Here is a 24,739-nt window from a genome sequence, read left to right as displayed (position 1 = left end):
CTACCAAATAAACAGTATTTAGCATATATAATTAGAGGTCTGGGAGCAGGCCTGGATTAACACCTTTACACAAGGGACAATGACATGTCTAGGAGTAGATGCAATTAACACCTTTCAAAAGAATGTGTCCCCACATTGAATAGCCAACAACTTGTGATATCTCAAGACATCCTGCAAACATGAATTATTATTGATGTCCCATCTCATGTAATACATGAATTATGATTCACTTGCCACCCCATCTCCTGGCTCAATCTGTGCCCAAAAGTCACTCCTGTTACAGCCGGCACATTTACGATACACCGCTGTAACTTAGGACGCAAGTGCTTTGTGAATACTGCACTTGCCTCTCTAAGTTGCGGCGGCGTAGCGTAAATACGATACGCTATGCCCGCTTAAAGTTACGCCGCCCTACGTGAATCTGGGCCTAAATCTTTTTTCCTCTAGATGTAAAAAGTGCCCCCAAGTGCTCTGTGATGACCTTAAAGTGAATAACTCAACACCAAGTTCACAAAATGGACCACTTATGTATTTGTACATGTTGATCATATCCCCCCTTAATCTCCTCTTCTCAAGAGGGAATATATCCAGCTACTCTAATCTTTCCTCATAGCTGAGTTCTTCCATGTCTCTTATCAGTTTGGTTGCCCTTCTCTGCACTTTCTCCAGTTCCGATATCCTTTTTGAGAACTGGTGCCCAAAACTGAACTGCATATTCTAGATGAGGTCTTGCTAACAATTTGTACTGGGGCAAAATTATCTCTCTATCTCTGGAGTCCATACCTCCCTTAATACATAAAAGGATTTTGCTTGTTTTGGAAAACGCAGCTTGGCATTGCATGCTATTATTGAGCTTATAATCTACCAAAACCCCCTTCTTCACCATTGATTCCCCCAGTTGTACTCCCCCTAGTATGTATGATGCATGCATATTCTTAGCCCCCAAGGGCATTACTTTACATTTATCATCATTAAACCTCATTTGCCAATTAGTTGCCCAATTAGACAGAGCATTGAGGTCGGCTTGTAAATTGGAGACATCCTGTAAGAACGTTATTCCACTGCATAGCTTAGTGTCATCTGCAAAGACAGAAATTGTACTTTTAATCCCAGACCCAATGTCATTTATAAAGATATTAAAAAGTAAGGGTCCCAGCACTGAACCATGGGGTACACCACTGATAACCTTAGACCATTCAGAGTATGAGTCATTGACCACTACCCTCTGAATTCTGGGCCAGATTCAGAAACAAATGCCTATCTTTAGGCGGGCGTAGCGTATCTCATATACGCTACGCCCCTGTAACTTTGAGAGGCAAGTCCCGTGTTCAGAAAGAACTTGCGCCCGAAGTTACGGCGGCATAGCGTATATGGGCCGGCGTAAGCCCACCTAATTCAAAATAGGCTGGTAGGGGGCGTGTTGTATGCTAATTATTCGTGACCCACACGTAATTGAAGCTACTAACGAACGGCGCATGCGCCGTCCGTGAAAGTATCCCAGTGCGCATGCTCCAAATTACTCCGCAAATAGTCAATGCTTTAGACGTGAACGCAACTTACGCACAGCCCTATTCGCGTACGACTTACACAAACGACGTAAACAACGCAAAATTCAACGCTGGCCCGACGTCCAAACTTTACATTGGCTACGCCTCATATAGCAGGGGTAACTTTACGCCGGAAAAAGGCTTATGTAAACGACGTAAATCAATGCGCCGGGCGGACGTACGTTTCTGAATCGGCGTATCTAGCTCATTTGCATATTCTACGCGTAAATCTACGGAAGCGCCCCTAGCGGCCAGCGTAAATATGCATGCTATTATTGAGCTAATCAATTCTATCTGGAGATACGCCAACGTAACTCCTTTTTTAATCTGGCCCTCTGTCTTTTAGCTAGTTTTCTATCCATTTACAAATTGATCTTTCCAAGCCTGTAGACTTTACCTTACACATGAGCCGTGTGTGGGGAACTGTGTCAAACGCTTTTGCAAAGTCCAGGTAATTAGTATGGCGAGGGCCCCTGTCAGGGAAGGCAAAATATACCCAGGCACATAGTTATGTGCCGACAGAGAATTCCTATTAGCCAGACCCGTTGTCAGGAAAGACCAGATGTAAATAGACGCGTAGTTATGTGCAGACATAGAATTCCTGTTGACCAGAGCCATGTTTGCTTCGGCACGCCCGCCACTAGATTGGTGTCAAGTGGGCTATTTAAACAAATACAGGGTTCTGCTAGACATGTGCAGGATAAAAAAAATTGTTTTGTTTCGTTATTTAATTAAATTTGTTTAGTTGCTGGTTTATATATATATATATAATTACATTTTTCAAATTTGATCGACTTTTTAGGAATTCGGTCAAAAAAAATTCAAATTCTAATATGAAACTAATCTTTTATAATCTTTTCTATTCAAATTCGATTTCATTCAATAAGAAATTCGAATTTCGTATAAAATTAATTCAAATTCGAATAGAAAAGAAAAACAAGAGAATAAAATAAAATATACTATATATTATAATTGATTCTATTCTGTTATATTGTTTTTCTAGTTAACTTTTTCTATTAACTTTTCTATTATTTTCTATTCTATTCTAATCTTTTCTATTCCAATTCGATTTCATTCTATATGAAATTCGAATTTTGGATAATGGTTATATGTAAAAAAAAAAAATCGAATGTGGTAGTTTTTTCTAATTTAGTAGATTTTTTTCAAATGCAGTAGATTTTTCTAATTCGGTCGATTTTTTTCAAATGCGGTAGAATTTTTTAGAATGCAGTAGATTTTTTCTAATCTAATTAAATTTTTCAAATTTGATCGACTTTATAGGAATTCGGTCAAAAAAAATTTAAATTCTAATATGAAACTAATGTTTTATAATATTTACTATTCAAATTTGATTTCATTCAATAAGAAATTTGAATTTCGTATAAAATGAATTCAAATTCGAATAGAAAAGATTAGAATGGAATAGAAAAGAAAAGCAAGAGAATAGAATAAAATATAATATATATTATAATTGATTCTATTCCGTTCTATTGTTTTTCTATTCTTTTATATTTTATATAAATTCCATACATTTTAATTATTTTCCAATCTATTCTAGAATTCAAATTTATACTATTCAAATTTGGGAAGACTGTCATGTTCTATTTTATTACATTCTATTAACTTGTATTCTATTCTTTTTGATTATATTGCTTTATTGTTTTATATTCTATTTTTTTGTAGTTTTTAGAAAATCGATTTCTATTTTTTCAAATTCAATTTAAATTTGTTTTCGATTCGAATTTGAATTTCGTTCGCGTTTTTTCGAATTTGGTGATTGGTGTCAAGTGGGCTATTTAAACAAATACAGGGTTCTGCTAGACATGTGCAGGATAAAAAAAAATTGTTTTGTTTCGTTATTTAATTAAATTTGTTTAGTTAAGTTTGTTGCATTCATTACATTTGTTTTCGGGATTCATTTCGTATTCGAAAAAACTCTACCGCATTCGGAAAAACTCTACCGCATTCAAAATAATTCTAACGCTTTCGAAAACAAATCTACCGAATTCGAAAAAAACTATCAAATTCGAAATAATGCTACCACATTTAAACGAAAATATATGTAACGGTCACCACCGTTTACGACCTTCCATCCCATTCAAGACAGCTTATCGACACTCCAACCAACAGGCAGACCCGATCCATTCCATAAGAATTCCCTCAATAACGAGACTGACAAGCTCTGTTACTGCGTCAAAATATGAACTAACTTTTGACATAGAGACACAAGCCCAGAGCGAAGTTCTGTTGCAGACAGCCCCGTGGTGCCCCACGACGCTGCCCAGGCCGGTACGAACTCACCCACTGATAGGAACCACGGTTAAGGTATGCGCTAAGCTGCTACCCCGGGCAAGGCTGGCACTGGGTGTTTCACCTCTACACCCGGTGTTGGGCAACCCGCAATTTGAACCAGGGATACGAGACGGGAGGTTTCGGGCTCTGAGAGACTCAGGCGTGTTTCGGGCCTCCCACTTTAGCGTAGCTGGCCGCTGAGAACACTGGCAGAACTGACGGACCCGGGTGAGAGCTACTGCTTAGACTTCCTGAGGGCCAGCCAACTTCACCACTTCCTAGACACCATGCCACCCCCCCTGCGGGAACCCACACTCTAACGCCCCTAGAAGAGCTGTGCTCGGGCACGGAAGCCCTACCACACGCCCTGTCCATTCTATATACCACGATCGTTACGCCGACGGACGACTATCAAATCCCATGTATTGCTAAATGGGAACAGGACTTACGCTGCTCATTCTCAGCAAGGCAAAAACAACACATACTGACCTTCACACACAAGTCCTCTATCTGCACGAAAGTCCAGGAGGCGAACTATAAAGTCATGACACGGTGGTATCGCACGCCAGGCCTCCTCAGTAAACTGTTTCAGACGACCTCGGAACTGTGCTGGCGGTGCCAGAGCGAGACAGGTACGCTGCTCCATGTCTTTTGGTCCTGCCCAAAGCTGAGACCCTTCTGGTCGGAGGTCAGGAAGATCTCCCAGAAGTTCACGGAACGACAGCTCCCTGATGACCCAGCCTTTTTTCTACTACACGCTAATGACATCCCGGCCCGTGTATATAAGAAATCAATTCTTCGACACCTTTTTGATGCCGCTAAGGCATGCATTCCTATCTGCTGGAAATCCCCAGACCCACGACTGTTGCAATGTGGCTGCGGAAGGTGGACGACATTAGTAGGATGGAAGATTTGATTCTTTCAAGTCAGGACAGGCAGGAATCTTACAAAAACACATGGCAGTTGTGGAATATCTACATATACTCGGATGAGGGACAGAGTCTCAGGGACCAGCCCTTAAAACTAAAAAACTGACTGATACCCTTGTTTAAGCAGAGACAGACGTGCCAAACCAAGCTCAATACGGATGGGACTGCCAGACGCGTGGATCCATGCTCGTGGGTCCCCCCCTCTATTTTTTCTCTCCCCCCCCCTCACACTGGACCCCCTGGGGGGAGTTTTCCCCACGGGGTGTCAACCCCTCCTAGCTCCCCGAGCTGTTCCTCGGGAGCTGCTGCTGTTTGCTATCTTTCCTTCCTTCACACTTGCTACTTCTCAGAAACTACGAAAATGTGGGCAGGCCCGCGGATCCTTGATTGCACGAATTTGATGAAAATGTATGTTTGACTGAAATTCACTATACTTACATATTTAGAATTAACATTGTGTTTTGCACTTTTATTGTGATCCGTGCGGAAACGCTCATTGTGGTGTATAAATAAAGAATTTTGAAAAAAAAAATATGAACTAACTTTTAATGGTTTCTTCTCAGCTTTTTATGCAGTACAAGGCATGAAAGGAACAATCAACTCCCCACCCAAACATCACACCGTGGGGGCTTCAATCACATTCTTTGAGCTAATTACTAAACATTCTTTCATTAACAGAACTCAAACAAAACACCATCACACAATGATCTCTTCAATCCACATTGTTAGGCAGACGTTCTGTCTCCGACAGACAGGTTGACAAGTTCCATTCCACACACAAAACAGTATTTAGCATACATAATTAGAGGTCTGGGAGCAGACCTGGATTAACACCTTTACAGCCTTACACAATGGTTAATGAAATGTCTAGGGGTAGATGCAATTAACACCTTTCAAAAGAATGTGTCCCCACATTGAATAGCCAACAACTTGTGATATCTCAAGACATCCTGCAAACATGATTTATTATTAATGTCCCATCTCATGTAATACATGAATTATGATTAGCCACCCTATGCCCAAAAGGGGCACAGGGTAAACTTAGACCCAAGAGTTCTTAGGGCCGCTGGCACAGGAGTATCCCCCATCCCTCAAAAGTGTCTGGGTGTCACGGGTCATCCTGTTACATCTCTCCCCTTTCGGTGGGAGACTGACACAGGAGGAGACCCCAGACGGGTTGACTCCGAAGTCAGTCAGTAGATCCAGTCCTCCAATGCTGGTATCCATACAGTGCCCCAAATAAATTGCTCTAAACAGAGCATTACTATCCCTGCCAACCTCTGTCTCTCTCAGAGAACCTGCCTGCCGCTGGGGAGAGAGGCCTGGACTGGCCCTTCTCCCTGGAGTGCTTTCAGCCGCTGGAGAGAAGACAGGGTGACTGGGCTCAGTCCATCATGTTGTTGGGGATCTGGGCCAACTTGCCCCCATCCCTGGGGTATACCAGTGGAGACTGTAGTCCCATCCACTGGTGGTAGAAAATCCCCTGATGTTGCACAGCAAAGCCAACATCATCCTGTCTCGGTGACGCACCATTTTCTGGGGTTGTGTCAGCGGAGACCACAGTCCCATCCACTGCCCCAGGAACTCCCTCTCCTGCTAAGTGAGAGCAGAGGCTTGTGGCACTCTGCTCTGTTGCCAGCTCTTCTGCTGGGTCGCTTTGAGTGGAGACCACAGTCCCATCCACTCCCACAGGAACTCCCTCTCCTGCTAGTTGAGAGCAGAGACTTGTGGCACTCTGCTCCGTTGCCAGCCCTTCTGCTGGGTCGCTTTGAGGGGAGACCACAGTCCCATCCCCCGATGTCAGCTCAAGCTGCAGTTGTGTGCAGCAGCCAGTAGCATCCTGCCCTGCCGCCAGCGATTCAGCTGGGAGTAAACGCTTTACCACCACAGCTTGTTGCTGGGGAGAGGGGCCAATTGCCCCGGCTCCCTGGAACTCCACTTCCATGGTGACTGGCATCTGTACCTCTTCCCTCTCTTCAGTTGGTGCTGCTGTGACTTCTGCTGCTGCAGCACCTCTTTGCTGTAGCCAAGTGGCATCCACAGCGGCTATAACCCGGTCTATGATCTCCGGTGGAGGATTAGGTCCATAGTGTGCCAGTCCATGTCTAACAGCCCAGTCAAAAAACTCTTCATCGGGTGTCCTGTCTGTTATGCTGGGCCTTTCAGCTCTATCCATTTGGACAAGCTCTGTAATAATGTCCCTTCTCTTACGATTGCAGGCCGATCTGCCCCGGCTCTCCAGTAAGTCCTTGAGGGAAGAGAGCTTCAGCCGTTCATACATCGTCTCCATTGTCCCGTGTCCTTGTAGCCGTCGTTTAAGCGATGGAATTATCCCACCGCTGCCACCAATTGTAACGGTCACCACCGTTTACGACCTTCCATCCCATCCAAGACAGCTTATCGACACTCCAACCAACAGGCAGACCCGATCCATTCCATAAGAATTCCCTCAATAACGAGACTGACAAGCTCTGTTACTGCGTCAAAATATGAACTAACTTTTAATGGTTTCTTCTCAGCTTTTTATGCAGTACAAGGCATGAAAGGAACAATCAACTCCCCACCCAAACATCACACCGTGGGGGCTTCAATCACATTCTTTGAGCTAATTACTAAACATTCTTTCATTAACAGAACTCAAACAAAACACCATCACACAATGATCTCTTCAATCCACATTGTTAGGCAGACGTTCTGTCTCCGACAGACAGGTTGACAAGTTCCATTCCACATACAAAACAGTATTTAGCATACATAATTAGAGGTCTGGGAGCAGACCTGGATTAACACCTTTACAGCCTTACACAATGGTTAATGAAATGTCTAGGGGTAGATGCAATTAACACCTTTCAAAAGAATGTGTCCCCACATTGAATAGCCAACAACTTGTGATATCTCAAGACATCCTACAAACATGATTTATTATTAATGTCCCATCTCATGTAATACATGAATTATGATTAGCCACCCTATGCCCAAAAGGGGCACAGGGTGAACTTAGACCCAAGAGTTCTTAGGGCCGCTGGCACAGGAGTATCCCCCATCCCTCAAAAGTCTCTGGGTGTCACGGGTCATCCTGTTACACTATATATAACCATTTCCTGAAATTCAAAATTCATATAGAATGAAATTGAATTTGAATAGAAAAGATTTAATTAGAATCGAAAAAAATAGAAAAGAATAGTATAGAAAAACAATAGCACAGAACAGAAAAAAAATATTTTATATATCTATATATATATATATATATATTTATATATAACATCTTCTGAAATTCGAATTTCGTATAGAATGAAATCGATTTCCAATAGAAAAGATTAGAATAGAATAGAAAATAATAGAAAAGAAAAGCATAGAAAAACAATAGTACAGAATAGAAAAAATAGAAAAAAAATATAATATATTCTATTCTAATATCTTTTCTATTCTAATTCATTCTGTACCAAATTCAAATTTCGGAAGATGGTTTATATATATATATATATATATATATATATATATATATATATATATATATATACACAATATATATATATATATATATATATATATATATAATTACATTTTTCAAATTTGATCGACTTTTTAGGAATTCGGTCAAAAAATATTCAAATTCTAATATGAAACTAATCTTTTATAATCTTTTCTATTCAAATTCGATTTCATTCAATAAGAAATTCGAATTTCGTATAAAATGAATTCAAATTCGAATAGAAAAACAAGAGAATAAAATAAAATATACTATATATTATAATTGATTCTATTCTGTTCTATTGTTTTTCTAGTTTATTAACTTTTCTATTATTTTCTATTCTATTCTAATCTTTTCTATTCCAATTCGATTTCATTCTATATGAAATTCGAATTTTGGAAAATGGTTATATGTAAAAAAAAAAATCTAATGTGGTAGTTTTTTCTAACTTAGTAGATTTTTTTCAAATGCGGTAGATTTTTCTAATTCGGTAGATTTTTTTCAAATGCGGTAGAATTTTTTCGAATGCAGTAGATTTTTTCAAATCTAATTAAATTTTTCAAATTTGATCGACTTCATAGGAATTCGTACAAAAAATGTTCAAATTCTAATATGAAACTAATCTTTTATAATATTTTCTATTCAAATTTGATTTCATTCAATAAGAAATTTGAATTTCGTATAAAATGAATTCAAATTCGAATAGAAAAGATTAGAATGGAATAGAAAAGAAAAGCAAGAGAATAGAATAAAATATAATATATATTATAATTGATTCTATTCTGTTCTATTGTTTTTCTATTCTTTTATATTTTATATAAATTCCATACATTTTAATTATTTTCCAATCTATTCTAGAATTCAAATTTATACTATTCAAATTTGGGAAGACTGTCATGTTCTATCTTATTACATTCTATTAACTTGTATTCTATTATTTTTGATTATATTGCTTTATTGTTTTATATTCTATTTTATTGTAGCTTTTAGAAAATCGATTTCTATTTTTTCAAATTCAATTTGAATTTGTTTTCGAATTCGATTCGAATTAGAATTTCGTAATGAAAAATTAGTTCGAATTCGTAACGAAACGAAATGCACATGTCTAGGTTCTGCTACCTGCTACTTGTTCCGAGCTATAGTGGCGATGGAAGGGGGAGGGGGCTGCGGGGTGCAGGGTGACACACCGCTGCACCAACCATCCCCTCCTCCCGTGGCCGCGGGCTGTGTTTTTGAGCGATCCCGGTCAGGATATCACACAGGCAGGCATAGCCGAGGGGACCTCACCTGCTGTGCATGTGCCGCCGCCATGCTGATCTGAGGTACTGAATGGGGGGTCTGCACTGAACGGCAGTGCTGTATTATGGCCTAGGCCAACAAGGCCCAGGCCTAGGGCGGCACTTTGCGGGGGGCGGCAAAAAAGCGATGCTCTGTCCCTCTGTCCTCATCCCATCCTGTCCCTCTGTCCTCATCCCATCCTGTCCCTCTGTCCTCATCCCACCCTGTCCCTCTGTCCTCATCCCACCCTGTCCCTCTGTCCTCATCCCACCCTGTCCCTCTGTCCTCATCCCACCCTCTCCCTCTGTCCTCATCCCACCCTGTCCCTCTGTCCTCATACCAATGCGTCCCTCTGTCTTCCTCCCATGTAAAAGACAGGGCGGGTCTTAAAAAGGAAGGGGTGTAGTCTTGACAGGAAGGGGTGCGTCATATATAAAGTAGGGGGTGCACGAGTTTCGCCAGGCCTAGGGCAGCACAAAACCTAAATACACCCCTGCTGAACGGGGGCTAAACTGAAAGGAGGTCTGCACTGAACCGGGGCTACACTGAAGGGGGGGTCTGCACTGAATGGGGGCTACCCTGAAGGGGGGTCTGCACTGAATGAGGGGGCTACACTGAAGGGGGGTTTGTAATGAAGGGTGGTCTGCACTGAAGGGGTGGTCTACACTGAAGGAGTGTCTGCACTGAAGGGATGGTCTGCACTGAATGGGGGCTACACTGAAGGGGGTCTGCAGTGAAGGGGGAGTCTATGTAACATGCAGGGGGTCCAGAGCTGTGGGGGGCTGTTTAATGTAAAGGGGTATTGAGGTGCAGGGGGCTGTGTAATGTAAATGTGTCCAGAGGTGCAGGGTGCTGTGTAATATACAGGGTGCTGTGTAATGTAAAGGGGTCCAGAGGCGCAGGGTGCTGTGTAATGTAAAGGGGTGCAGAGTGCTGTATAATGTAAAAGGGTCCAGAGGTGCAGGGAGCTGTGTAATGTAAAGGGTCCAGAGGTGCAGGGGGCTGTGTAATTTAAAAGGGGTCCAGAGGTGCAGTTGTGGAGAGGGGGTACACAGTAGTGACAAAGATATTGAAGAATGCAGAGGTATGCATGGGGCACAGTGGGGTGTTTTTACACTTTAATGTGGAGGTGCCAGATAAAGGATCCGCCCCGGGTGCCAAATGCTCTAGGTACACCCCTGATAAAAGACATGTTATACTTACCTGCTGTGTGCAACAGTGCAATAATTATACAGAGGGACCTCTGACCTCCTTTTCTGGGGTGCTCTAGGCTCCTCCTTTTCTTTGTGTGCCACAATACAAAGCCACTTCCTATGGTAGCACACATGTGGGCTCACTCTTAAACCCATGTGTGGGCGTCACTCTGCTGCCCCCCCCCCCCGCCATCCTCGGTGAGGGAACCAGGAAGTGAAGCGCTCTGGCTTCACTGTCCGGTTCCCTACGGCGCATGCGCGAGTCGCGCTACGCCTGCCGATTGTCTCCCGCTGTGTACTGGGAGCCGAGTGTTCCCAGAACACAACGGGGGGGGAGGTGACGTCATGCCCGCAGTCTGCCCGAAACTGTGTGGCCGGAAGTGGGTGCAAATACCTGTCACCTTTTGAAAGGTGTCAAATGTGACACCGGAGGAGGGGAGGGTTCCGATCAGCGGGAGTTCCACTTTAGGGTGGAGTTCCGCTTTATGGTAAAAACGTCATGCCTTTAGAACCACTTTAAATGACTCCTAAGGGTGACAGCATCTTTAAACTATTCTAAGGCTGTATACAATTTTCTTATTCAATTGTTATTAGATTTACCTTCAACTATGTAGTGCAAGGGCCTGCCTGACTGCATACACATTGAAAGTGTTTAGCTTTGACCTCATATTATATGGTTTTGGTAAATCTAAAGGAAAATTGAATAAGAAACTTGTATAATTGTATAATGTATGGCCAGCTTAAGCCTGTTCTTGTGCCAAAGAATTGCCTCTTATTAGCTTCATTATTTTATGTTTACCAGGAAAAAAAATTAAAGCAACAGTACACCAGTAACAATCAAATACACAAGGATGAGCACATTTTGTGGCAAGATTAAATTCTCCGCTACTCTTTTCCCTACAGACATAAATTACTTGGTTGAACAAGTACAGGAACATGGTTAGCAAAAGTACAACCTAGGAACTGAATTTCATCTGTTTAAAAGTATTTATGCTACAAATTTTAAATGCAATGATATTTTTTATGCAGGAGCAGGCAATGAAAGATGAAATTTTGACTCTCAGAAACAAGGTGAAAGAAAAAGAGTAATGTTAAAGAAAGTGTCAGAAAAGCTGAAAATATCAAACCTTGACCAAACTCAGCATGAGAAGCTTGTATCACAACAACGTAAGTATTAACCACTTCAAGACCAGGCTTTTTCTGACACTGTTGCTTACAAGAAAAATATGTAATTTTTTGCTAGAAAATTACTTAGAACCCCCAAACATTATATACATTTTTTTTAGCAAAAACCATAGAGAATAGATGGCAGTTGTTGCAATATTTTATATCACGCTGTATTTGCGCAGCAGTCTTTCAACTTCAATGAAAAAATAAATAAAAAAACAAGACACTAGAGTGTAGCCAAATTTTTTCTATAATGTGAAAGATTATGTTACGCCAAGTAAATAGATACCCAATATGTCATGCTTTAAAATTGTGCATGTTCGTGGAATGGCGATAAACTAAAGTACTTAAAAATCTCCATAGGAAGTGTTTTGAATTTTTTACAGGTTACCTGTTTAGAGTTTACAGAGGAGGCTAGTGCTAAAATTATTGCTCTCGCTCTAACGATCGCGGCTATACCTCACATGTGTGGTTTGAACACTGTTTACCATGTGTGGGCTGGACTTACATATGTGTTCACTTCTGCGTGCAAGCTCAGAGGGACGGGGCGCTTTAAAAAAAAAAAAATCGAATATATTTTACTCTTTATTTTACACCGTCCTTTGAAAAAAATATGTATCACTTTTATTTATCAATTACAATATGGAGAGATCTGGTGTCAGAAAGACCTCAGATCTCTCATTTACCTTCTAAAAAGCCAAAATAAATGACCTTTTGCCTTTAAGAGGGAAAAACAAATCATCCCTTTAAAGGCTGAGAGGCGGAAGTGAGGTCACCTCCGGTCCTCCAACAGCATAGAGCCGAGTGAGGGCTATCTTGCCCCCACTCAGCTTCCTGTCTAACGATCGGGCGCACCGATGGTTTCCTTGGTTACCGATGGCTCTGGTAAGCTTGGGAAACACTGGGAAGCAGCGGAGGGGCACCTCTTCCTGCGCCCTATAAAAGTGAGCTTGCAGCAGCTGAGACCACTTTACCATAAAGCCAGCTGCCTGCTCTAAATAAAGATACCGGGGGGTTATGGCAGCTAGCCCCGGTAACCATAACCCCGGTATTTAACGCCAAAGTAATAACGCATATTTAGAGTTAGGCGGTCGGTAAGTGTTAAACATTTTGTAGGCCATTGCTGGATTTAACTTTTTGAATACTAGTTGCCTAGCTAAAGCCTCATACACACGATCATATTTTCTGCAGACAAAGCGTAGGAGAGAATAAAATAGTGGTAGTTCCAATTTTTTATGGTCACACGTTATTACCGCAAAGGTCTAGGAAACACAAAATGGTCAGTAGAAAACACACTAATGTGATTTTTAGGGCAAACAAAATGCACTAAACTACCCACATTTTGGTAAATATACAAGTTGAGGTTACACTGAGTAAATAGATATCCAACATTTCAAACCTTAAATTTGGTGCACCTGTGAAATGGTGATGAACTTCAGTACTCACTTTTGTAAAATACTGTATATATACTCTGCATTCAGTGTAGACTCTATATTCAGTCAATGCAGGCAGTGTAGTTTATATAACACAGTTTATTAAAGTGGTTAAGGGGTAACCCTGTGCCAAAAAAATAGCTGCAGGAAAGGGGGGGTGAGAGAGCGCCCCTTCCTGAACCGTACCAGCCAGATGCCCTCAACATGGGGAGGGTTGATGGGGGAAAAGGGCCTCATCTCCACAAACCCTTGCCCGGTGGCCCCCAGATCCTGCCCCCATGTGATGGGTATGGGGTATAAAACCTACTCATTCACCAAAAAAGTGTCAAACATATGGATCAAATTTATTTCCCCATCTAACACCAGTAATTCAGATATTTGTCTAAATTCTATATAATTTCATAAACAAAGAAAACAATTTTCAAAACAAAAAAAATACAATCACAGTTCCTCTATAGACTGTGGGCTAGATTCAGATAGATCAGCGGATCTTTGGATCCGCGTAATCTATCTTATTTACGATCCGCCAGCGCAATTTTTGAAGGCAAGTGCTGTATTCAGAAAGCACGTACCTTCGAAACTTGCGCCGGCGGATCGTAACTCCCCCGGCGGAATTCAAATTCCGCGGCTAGGGGGAGTGTATTATTTAAATCAGGCACGTCCCGCGCCGATCGTACTGCGCCTGCGCCGGCCGCGATTTTTTCCCAGTGCGCATGCTCCAAATGACGTCACTAGGACGTCATTGGTTTTTCGGCGTGAACGTAAATTACGTCCATCCGTATTCGCGACCGACTTACGCAAATGGCGTAAAAATTCAAAACTCGGCGCGGGAACGATGGCCATACTTAACATTGGATACGCTGCATATAGCAGGGGTAAGTATACGCCGAAAAGCCGAACGCATACGACGTAAAAAAAAGCAAAGGGGCGGGCGTTCATTTCTGAATCGGCGGAAATCGGAATTTGCATATTCGTTGCGTAAAAAAACGAAGCGTCACCTAGCGGCCGGCGGGAGATTGCAGCCTAAGATCCGACGGTGTAAGTCACTTACACCTGTCGGATCTAAGGGAGATCTATGTGTAACTGATTCTTAACGGATCTCAGAGATACGACGGCGTATCGGGAGATACGCCGTAGTATCTCTTTCTGAATCTCCCCCTGTATGTTTCCATGGCTCACTCCAAAAATGGACTTAATTTTTCCTATTCTGTGCGGTCCAATTCAATCTGAAAGGGAACATGAAATTCAAACCTCATTATTTTTATAAAAATATGGATCATAGTCCCTGTTCATTCCCTCAGGATTCAGGTATCGCAATCTATTTATCCACCATACCTTTCTCTGTTTTAATTTCAAAATCCTAGCACCACTTCTCATATATCTAAGGCCGGGTACTCACGACCAAACATGTATGGTGAAAGCGGTCCGTCGGACCGTTTTCACCATACATGTCTGCCAGAGGGCTTCTGTACGATGGTTGTACACACCATCGTACAGAAGTCCGCGCGTAAACAATACGCGGGGCGTGTCCGCGGTGTCGCCGCGTCGATGACGCGGTGTCGCCGCGACAATGACGCAGCGACGTGGGCGGCCCGCCTTTAAAATGCTTCCACGCATGCGTCGAAGTCATTCGACGCATGCGAGGGACGGCGGGCGCCTGGACATGTACGGTAGGTCTGTACTGACGACCGTACATGTCCGAGCGGGCAGGATTCCAGCGGACTGTTTAAAACAAGTCCAGGAATATTTGTCCGCTGGGAAAAGGCCCGGCGGGCAAATGTTTGCTGGAATTCGGCCCGCTCGCGCCCACACACGACCAAACATGTCTGCTGAAACTGGCCTGCGGACCAGTTTCAGCAGACATGTTTGGTCGTGAGTACGGGGCCTAAGTATTTCCTCCAGAACCATAAATCTCAAGTCAGAATCCTTGTGTCCTGTTCAAGAAAATGCCTAGATACCGGCAAACATGGCTTATGTCTGATAGTGCTACGGTGCTGGGCAATAGGAATGAGCTTCGCGTTCGACTCGAATCCATGTTCGAGCAAGTGCGATTTGCGCCGCGCAAGTACGGATTTGCGCCCAGGCAAATTTGCGGGTGACCCAGAAAGCAAGCTAAGCCTGAAATGTGGCATTTTTGCACGGAGGCAGCTTCTCTGCCCCGGCGCAATTAAGGGGCAATTTTGCTCAGGGAGCAAATTGCGCTCTCATGGTTTTCCCTCAGCAAATATGCAAATGAGGAACTGCCACTGATTCATAAACTTGCGCGTTTGAGGCGCATTTTGCGCCCAAAGCGTGCAAGCTGTTTGGGCCGGGGCAAATTTGCACTTTAAAAAAGCAGGGGCAAGTTAGCAACAGATGGCCACAGGTCAGCTGGAGAGCAACTACAGCAGCACCAAGACGGACGAGCTGAACAAGCAGAGCACCCACACTTTCTGGATCTCACATCTGTGTGCCAACATGCCAGGGGCAGCTACAAATAAAAAAAAGCTCATAATCTGAGCATCATAAAAAAAAAAAACTCAAAATCTGAGCATAACCAAAAAACAAGCTCATAATCTAAAGCCCACCAAAAAAAAAAAAGAATGGTCATAAATTATTTTTTTCTTTTGGACATCCTTGGCCCAAGGGTGCCCCGGCTCTGCTCCTCAGACGCCGTGGTGGAGCATGGGGTGGGGGATGGAGATGGGGGAGCATCAACCCCTACTTCATCTCTCCTGGCAGGTGGTGCCTGCAAGCCCTCCATGGTGTTGGCCAGGCGGTTGAGGACGGTGTTGGTCTGTCCCAACATCCTCATCTGCCATGTGGTGGTGATCCTCAACTGCCGTCGGGTAAGTCTCCCCTCCTCCGCACAGCAGCAGTGTTGGCCTCCACCGCACCTGCCAACCTGCTCACCTCCGAAGTTAATAATGCAGTGGCATCCTGCTGTTCAACCAGACAGGTCACAATGGCTGCGCAGTTGCCACTAACATCCTCCAGGGTCTCATTCTGTCAGTCCCCCCGGTCAGCATGGTGGGTGAGGGCCTGCTGGACAGAGGAGGAGGAGGATGCCAGGCTGTCCGCCACCCGCCTCAGGTCTCCCACCATCTCCCCTATATGGTGGGCCTGCCGGGCCTGCTCCTCCTGCAGACCCTCACAGAGGCTGGAGGGTACACCCCTGTTTTAGAAAGAGCCTTCCTTGGAGGAGAGGCTGGGGCACGAACTGAGGGAGCAGAAGGGGAGCGGGTCACACAGGAGGGGAGTGACACTGGAGGGGGGACACTGGAGGGAGGGACACTGGAGGGGCTTGCCCTGGAGGGGGATGATGTTATGGTCGGGGGGTGGTGGGTCGGTCCGGGATGGTGGGATCCTCCTGGAGGGACACTGCTTCCTCCAGATTGAGGATAACGGCCTCCTCCACCACTTCCTCCTCCCTAGATGGACTCTGGCCGATATCCTCCTCCACCAACATGCCCAGGATCTGCAGAGGGCCTGACTGCACCCCATGATGTTCTGGGGATGGCGTGGGTCGCCCTACAGCCGACGACGGCCCAGCCTCATCATCAACATCTGTGGATGACACAAAACAAAAATTTTGCTGGAGCAACACACTTATCATATGTTCCCTTCTACCCCTCCCATGATACACAGCAGATATGAGAAACAAAAACTTGTTACATGTTCCCTTCTACCCCCTCATATGTTCACTTCTACCTCCTCCCATGATACACAGCAGATATGAGAAACAAAAAACTTACCAGTCCCCAAGTCCCCAACAGTGGAGTCATAGCCTGGCAGTCCCTCCACCTGCTCCAGCGCTAGACTCTGAGAGATGACCTCCTCCTCCGGATTGAGTCGCACAGAACAGGCTGGTCCTCCTCCGATGCCCCTGCTGTTTAATGAGGACAATTTTGTCCCGGACGCAACGCCGCATGTCCGTGAACTTTTCTGGATGTCCATCCAAGTCCGGTCCTCAAAGCCCAGGGCATTGATGTCTAAGGTTATCGCCTCAAATATTGCCCTCCTTTGGGCTACGGTAGTATTTTGCCGTTCAGCGTCATACAGAACAGCAGTATTGGGCGTCAGTGCCTCCAGCATGATCTCCATCTCCGCTGCCACAAAGTTAGCCTTCCTCTTTTTTTGTTGGGCCGGGAGGTGCCATCTCGCAGCAAAAGGCACAATTACCTTGCTCAGGGGGGGGTGGAACAAGCAGGATGTAATTTTGCACAGGACCTGCGCAGGTCTGCCTCTATTTATTTGCTCAGTGCAAGCAGGTGGGCAAAATTTGCCCTGAAAATAGGCGCAAACCACTGCTGAGTGGAAAAAAGATCATTTGCATAGGGCACACCCACTTTCACTTGCGCTGCCTTACGCCCTGATTTTTGCCTTACAAAGGAGCAAATTAGCAGACAAAAGGAATCCTGAATCAGGTGGCAATCTTTCCAATTTGCCCCAGCGCAGAGCAAATCAGCTGCTCTTCACAGGTGTAACTAAAGGGCAAATCTACCTGAATCTGGGCCAGTGTCTTTTTTACTAGATGGATAGATAGATAGATAGATAGATAGATAGATAGATAGATAGATAGATAGATAGATAGATAGATAGATAGATAGATAGATAGATAGATGGATAGATGGATAGATAGAGCAGGCAGGCTAGTCAGTTCAGTTAAATTTACAGTGTGTAGAGGATATATATACATCCCAGGAGTTGTACATATATTTATACACTGTATAGTTTAGCTAGATCAGCTATTTCTATTTGTCAGGCAGTAGATTGTGCTAGCTGCAGTGTTCTAACATGTTGTATTGCCTGTGTGCTGTTTAGTTTGCACCTAAACGTCATTGGTGTTACTGCACTTGTGCTGTTTAGTTTGCACCTAAACGTCATTGGTGTTACTGCACTTGTGCTGTTTAGTTTGCACCTAAACGTACTTGGTGTTACTGCACTTGTGCTGTTTAGTTTGCACCGAAACGTCATTGGTGTTACTGCAGTTGTGCTGTTTAGTTTGCACCTAAACGTACTTGGTGTTACTGCACTTGTGCTGTTTAGTTTGCACTTAAACCTACTTAGTGTATACTGCAAGTGTGCTTATTAGTTTGCACATAAAGCTACTTGGTGTGTACTGCACGTGTCCTCTGCAGTTTGCACCTAAAGCTACGAGGTGTTTGTACTGATTTTGTCCTCTTCTTTAGACCATTATAATGTCTGGAAGGACAACAAAGGGAGGCAGAGAGTCACGAGGGCAAGCAGGCTCTGCATCTAGAGGCAACAGTGCTGGTGGTGGACACAGTGCATCCTCTTCAGCACGTGGCCGTTGCACACGCTCGAAAGTCTGTGTGCATTTCCGAAGGTCATATAATGCCACTGCTCGGCTGACAGACCTCCAAAAGGAATACAACCTGCCCAAGAACCGCCTAATCTGTGACATGCCCACCAGATGGAACTCTACATTGGCCATGCTGCAGCGGTTGCACACGCAGCAGAGAGCCATCAATGAGTACCTGTGCCAATATGGCAGCAGAACTGGGTAAGGGGAGCTTGGTTTTTCTTCCATACGCCAGTGGGCCTTGATCAGGGATGCATGCACTGTCCTGTCACCATTTGAAGAGGCCACAAGGATGGTGAGCAGTGACAGTGCATGCATTAGTGAGACTGTCCCTCTTTTTTACATGTTGGAGCACACGCTACATGGAATAATGGACAGGGCCCTTGAGGCAGAACAGAGGGAGGAAGAGGAGGACTTCCTTACCTCTCAAGGCCCCCTTTATCCAGACAGTGGTCCTGCTTGCCCACCTAGCACACAGGAAGAGGACGAGGAGGAGGAGGATTGTATCATCAGCATGGAGGTGGAGCCTATCACTCATCAGCAGCAGCAGTCTTCAAGGGATCATTAACAGTCCCAAGGAACCCATGAACTTTTACGTGGCTGGGATGAGGTGACTGTGGATCCTGTCGTCATCAGTGACCCAGAGGCCTGTGCCCCGAATGCCTCAGCAAACTTACACTGCATGGCCTCCCTGATCCTGCAAAGCCTGCGTAAGGATCCTCGTATTCGTGGTATCAAGGAGAGGGATCATTACTGGCTGGCAACTCTCCTTGATCCACGTTACAAGAGTAAGGTTGCGGAGCTTATCTTGCCGTCGCAGAGGGAGCAGAAGATGAAACATCTTCGGGAGGCCTTGCAGAAAGGCCTGTGCAACGCGGTCCCAGAACCTGGGGGATTACCAAATCCTGGTCCTGGTCAACGTGTTGCTGTGGTTTCGGTGAGTCACAGAGGGAGCGGTGGAGAAGGTGGCCATCTGACCGATGCGTTCAGACAATTTTTTAGTACGCAGCCCCAAGGTATGACCGGTTCCACCAACCATCGCTAGCGTCTGTTTACATGGTGCGGGAGTACCTAGGGGCAAGATCAGACTTGGACACCTTCCCCACCGAAAATCCTCTGGCTTACTGGGTCTTGAGGATGGATCACTGACCAGAGCTTGCACAGTACGCAATTGAGCTACTGGCTTGTCCTGGCATCCAGCGTTCTTTCAGAACGCACATTCAGTGCTGCTGGGAGGCTTTGTCCGTCGATCGACTGACCTTCATAAAAATGAATCAGGCTTGGATCAACACCAGCTACCAAGCACCTGATGCTGATGTAACTGAATAATTTTTGAAAATGTCTGATCCCTTGGAGACTGCCTATGCTGATGCTGAGTGACTGTCCTGTTATGCTTCTGACTGAATATCCTTTTCCTCCTCAGTGATCTTGCTGATAGCTATGTAGCGCTACCCCCGAAGGAGCCGCTGGTTGATTTGGGATCTATTCTCTTTTGGCTTAGCTCACCCCTATTTAACTAGCTCGAACCCTCCCTTGACACATCAGAAGTCTGGTGAGTGAGATATTGTGACCTCTGCTGGGCTGGGGTCACAATGGCAGGTACACAATATGCAGTGATGTATGACAATAGGATTACCTGCTGTTATGGACGGTCCTTCCAGACAAGAAAAATACACTCCACACAGTGAATATATTTAAATAAAATTAGTTTACTTTATATGAACTCAAAGAGAGACAAGCATAAGTTTAAATCATTAAATGGATAACTGTTTGTAACAACACAATATGATTTCGCAAGGGCCCTTTTTGGAAATCAGCAAGTGACATTAATAAGAAAAAAACAGGTCTACACTAAAGAATGGTACCATTACTTAAACTTAAGATAGGCAGTCTATGCTTGTGAGCGCCCTCTAGTGGGCAGTCCTGCAAACAGCTAAAGTCACATTGCGGCCGGTTGGTGCACGTTAAAATTATAATCCACAAGTGGTAAATAATAAGGGAAGATTGATTAAACAAAGTATCCTGAACAGCAATGTTGGTGAGCTGATCACTAGCCAACGTCAGTCACTTCAGTATAATAACTATGAACAGTAAAAAGGGGCCTCTAAACTTCAGCTGGAGGCCCAACACGTGTCTCCGGCCTGTGGGGTGGTACTAGGTTAACTGTTTAAAGGGAGAGTTTGAAGCTGAGCATATGCTCTCTCACCCGTAAGGCCGATACGCCTGAGTTCTTCTCAGAAGAGGTATTGATAAATCACTGCTCCACAGCACAAAGATCCTGGATGAGGGTTCTCCACTGTTTCAGTTGTCAGCTGGGTTGCCTCTCCGATCTCCGGGAACACGGGCTGGATGCTGGAGTCTTGCTTCCTTCTGGATGGCTGGTCTCTCTGTGAATTTAGGCCCAGGCTTCTGGCCTAGCAGCACGGCTGTGCTCCTCAGAAGCACTGCCCAGGAGAAGATGCAGATCCCAAGAGAGAGAGAGATCAGCCACTCCCTTTCCTTAAATAACCTCCCCCATAAGTCTGTGCGGAGGTGTCACATGTTCCAATAACACAGGGCATTGTGGGAAGTATAGTCTGTTTCTCCTAAGAGTAGATGGAGTCCATATCTCCTGCTACTTGAAGTCCCACAATGAATAGCTTTCTTAAAGGTATCTTACATATTTACAAGCATGAATAAAGTTCCAGCGGGGATGGCCTCTCATTAGATTCTGACAGGAGGACCCCGCTACAGCTAGTAAGAACATTGTTGGTTCTGGGCACTGCCACCAGTGTCTAAGGCCCAATTTTTCTGCCCCTGTTTAACAGGGGCACATATTAACAATTTTGGATGCAATTCTTTGCATGTGGCTCTTTGTTGCGCTCCAATTACAGTATCTGTGAGAGGTTGCAGTCTTGTGCCTAAGGCACAATTTTTCTGCCCCTGTTTAACAGGAGCGTGTAATAACAATTTTTGATGCAATACTTTGTATGAGGTGCTTTGCTGCGCTCCAATTACAGTATCTGTGAGGGGTTGCAGTGTTTTTTGCACTGCCACCAGTGCCTAAGGCCCAACAGGGGCGTGTAATTACAATTCTTGATCTAATATTTCACAGCAGGGCATTCCAGCGCCCACCAAGACTAACTGTGAGGGCTTACAGTGTTGTGGCAACACCAACACCTAGGTCCCAAATTTCTGCAGAGTATATACGGCAGGCCCCTACTTTCAAACATCCAAATTGCAAACGGAAGGAGACAACAGAAAGTGAGAGGAAATCTATCCCTAGGAAGGGAAATTCTCTTCTGTAAGAGGTGTCTCCTGTCCACTGATGCTTTATCACAATCCTTGTTTCACCAAAAAAAATCATTTGTCATTGGGACAGAAAGTGATGCCGCGTACACACGGTCGTTTTTTTGTGATGAAAAAAAACGTACGGCGGCACTCTGTTCCATTCAAGCTCGCTTCATAACTTGCTTCTGAGCATGCGCGGGTTTAAAAACGTAGTTTTAAACGTTGTTTTAGCTACACACTGTGATTTTTTATGACACAAAAAACAACGTTTTGAAAAACGACATCAAAAATTGAAGCATGCTTGAATTTTTTTGGGTCGTTTTCCCCACACACGGTCATTTTAAATGACGTTTTTAAAAATGTCGTTTTTTTTTTCATCACAAAAAGCGACCGTGTGTACGCGGCATGAGGTGCAATCTTCTGAACAGATGCACACAGACAGCAAAACAAATGTTACAGGGGTGATAACCCTTCTCTATGTTTTCAGAAAAGCTTAAAAAAAGATTTTAGGGTTGAAGCTACACTTTAAAGAAGTACCAGTTAAAAATTACAAATAGATTCTACTTAACAACAAACCTACAGTCCCTGTCTTGTTTGCACTGCCTGTATACTTCTGTTCAAAGTATATAGGGCCAAAGGGGCTTTTTAATGACCTGGGGGGAGGGGGGCGGGGAAACCCATGCTATTTTTCTCAGTGATTTTCATCAAAATTGCAGGGACCAAACATTAGATTAAAGCCTCAAACAGTCTTAAATGACTTTTTTCTTATAGTAATCTTATTTTGTGCAGGGACAGTTCTAAACACGTGCCACTACTATAGACACCCAGCAGGTACGATATTTAAAGGAATTTTTCATTTTTTTTTTTTTTTTGCACTTTAACCAGTTCCCGACCCCGCATGTACATATACGTCCACAATATGGCACGTACAGGCACATGGGCGTACACGTACGTCCTCGCCTATTAGCGGGTGGGGGGTCCGATCGGGACCCCCCCCCCCGCTACATGCGGAGGTCGGGTCCGCTCGGGGAGCGATCCGGGACCACGGCGCGGCTATTTGTTTATAGCCGCTCCGTCGCGATCGCTCCCCGGAGCTGAAGAACGGGGAGAGCCGTATGTAAACACGGCTTCCCCGTCCTTCACTATGGCGGCGCATCGATCGCGTCATTCCCTTTATAGGGAAGACACGATCGATGACGTCATTCCTACAGCCACACCCCCCTACAGTTGTAAACACATACTAGGTGCACCCTAACTCCTACAGCGCCACCTGTGGTTAACTCCCAAACTGCAACTGTCATTTTCACAATAAAGAATGCAATTTAAATGCATTTTTTGCTGTGAAAATGACAATGGTCCCAAAAATGTGTCAAAATTGTCCAAAGTGTCCGCCATAATGTCGCAGTCACGAAAAAAATTGCTGATCGCCGCCATTAGTAGTAAAAAAATTTTTTTTTATAAAAATGCAATAAAACTATCCCCTATTTTGTAAACACTATACATTTTGCGCAAACCAATCGATAAACGCTTATTGTGATTTTTTTACTAAAAATAGGTAGAAGAATACGTATCGGCCTAAACTGAGGAAAAAAAATGTTTTTATATATGTTTTTTGGGGGATATTTATTACAGCAAAAAGTAAAAAATATTGCATTTTTTTCAAAATTGTCGCTCTATTTTTGTTTATAGCGCAAAAACTAAAAACCGCAGATGTGATCAAATACCACCAAAAGAAAGCTCTATTTGTGGGGGGGAAAATGACGCCAATTTTGTTTGGGAGCCACGTCGCACGACCGCGCAATTGTCTGTTAAAGCGACGCAGTCCCGAACTGTAAAAACACCTTGGGTCTTTAGGCTGCATATTGGTCCGGGGCTTAACTGGTTAAGCATCATTAAAATCGCTGCTCTAGAAAAAACGACAGTTTTTTTCCATTGATACATGTTTCCCTGGGGAAAGAAACAGGTCCCCAAACCCGTTTTCCGACAATAACTTGTATATTGGGATTTAAAATGAGCACTTTTGAGGTATTGGTGCATTTGCTTGAGTACCGATACTCGTGCAAATGCTTAGTATCAGCATCAATACTGGTATCTGTATCGGTACAACCCTAATAATAACATTTCACTATCTTGGTAATTGTTTAGGACTGTGTAGTGACAGTTGAGTCAATAAATAGAAATACGTTCAGGTCATCTGAAACATTTTCAACCATAATAGATTTATAAGCTTGATTAAATATATCTGTGCAACCACAGCAGTATGTGGTATGGGGACTTATTTGAAGTCTTGCTGCTACTGTTTGTGTGCATTTGAATTTATCACTTCCTGTTCCTCCTCAGTAAGCTGTTCTGGCTGACTAACCCCCAGCCAGAACAGCTCGGATGATGGGGGCAAGCTTACCGAGGAGAAACAGGAAGTGAGAAATTCAGACAAAGAAAAAAAAACATTTAGAAGGGAAATCGAAGGAAAAGGTAAGTGAACCAACAATGCACTAGCTTAAAGGAACCTATTTAGAAAATAAAAAACAAACCTTTACAATCCCTTTAAGAAAACATAGATTGATTACCAGTCTCTTGTGCAGAAACCAAGGATGTTAGTAGCAACAGGTCCTGGAGCACTCACTGGAGCATCTAGCTGCTGTTTAAAATTAACATTATACAAACACAGTTAATTTTTGAAAATATGAACCCCATGGATAAATTACTCCCAACCTGATCAGACAGCATTATATCTCTGACTCTCAAATTATTTTGTAGACATTTGTGTAGTATCCCTTACTCACTTCTTCCCTCCCTTCTCTCAATTTCTATCTTCCCTTCTTTCTTCTTCACATATGCACAGGTATATTTTGT

The 24,739-nt window shown here is 43.9% G+C and overlaps 1 protein-coding gene across 4 annotated transcripts in view; it reads left to right on the top strand.

The window, feature by feature from the left end:
- LOC120945491 (myomegalin-like) overlaps positions 1–24,739 on the top strand; it is a 416,745-nt gene that overhangs the window by 380,975 nt on the left and 11,031 nt on the right. For all 4 annotated transcript variants that reach the window (XM_040359668.1, XM_040359666.1, XM_040359667.1 and 1 more), the window contains one exon: positions 11,741–11,878. In XM_040359668.1, the coding sequence (XP_040215602.1) occupies positions 11,741–11,800 (60 nt within the window). In that variant the 3' untranslated portion in view covers positions 11,801–11,878. The remainder of the gene's footprint in view (positions 1–11,740; positions 11,879–24,739) is intronic.

The sequence above is a fragment of the Rana temporaria genome, chromosome 7 (assembly GCF_905171775.1).
Source record: "Rana temporaria chromosome 7, aRanTem1.1, whole genome shotgun sequence".
Classification (NCBI taxonomy): Eukaryota; Metazoa; Chordata; class Amphibia; order Anura; family Ranidae; genus Rana; species Rana temporaria.
Note: the sequence above shows the minus strand (reverse complement) of the source record. Positions and strands in the feature narration are given on the sequence as shown.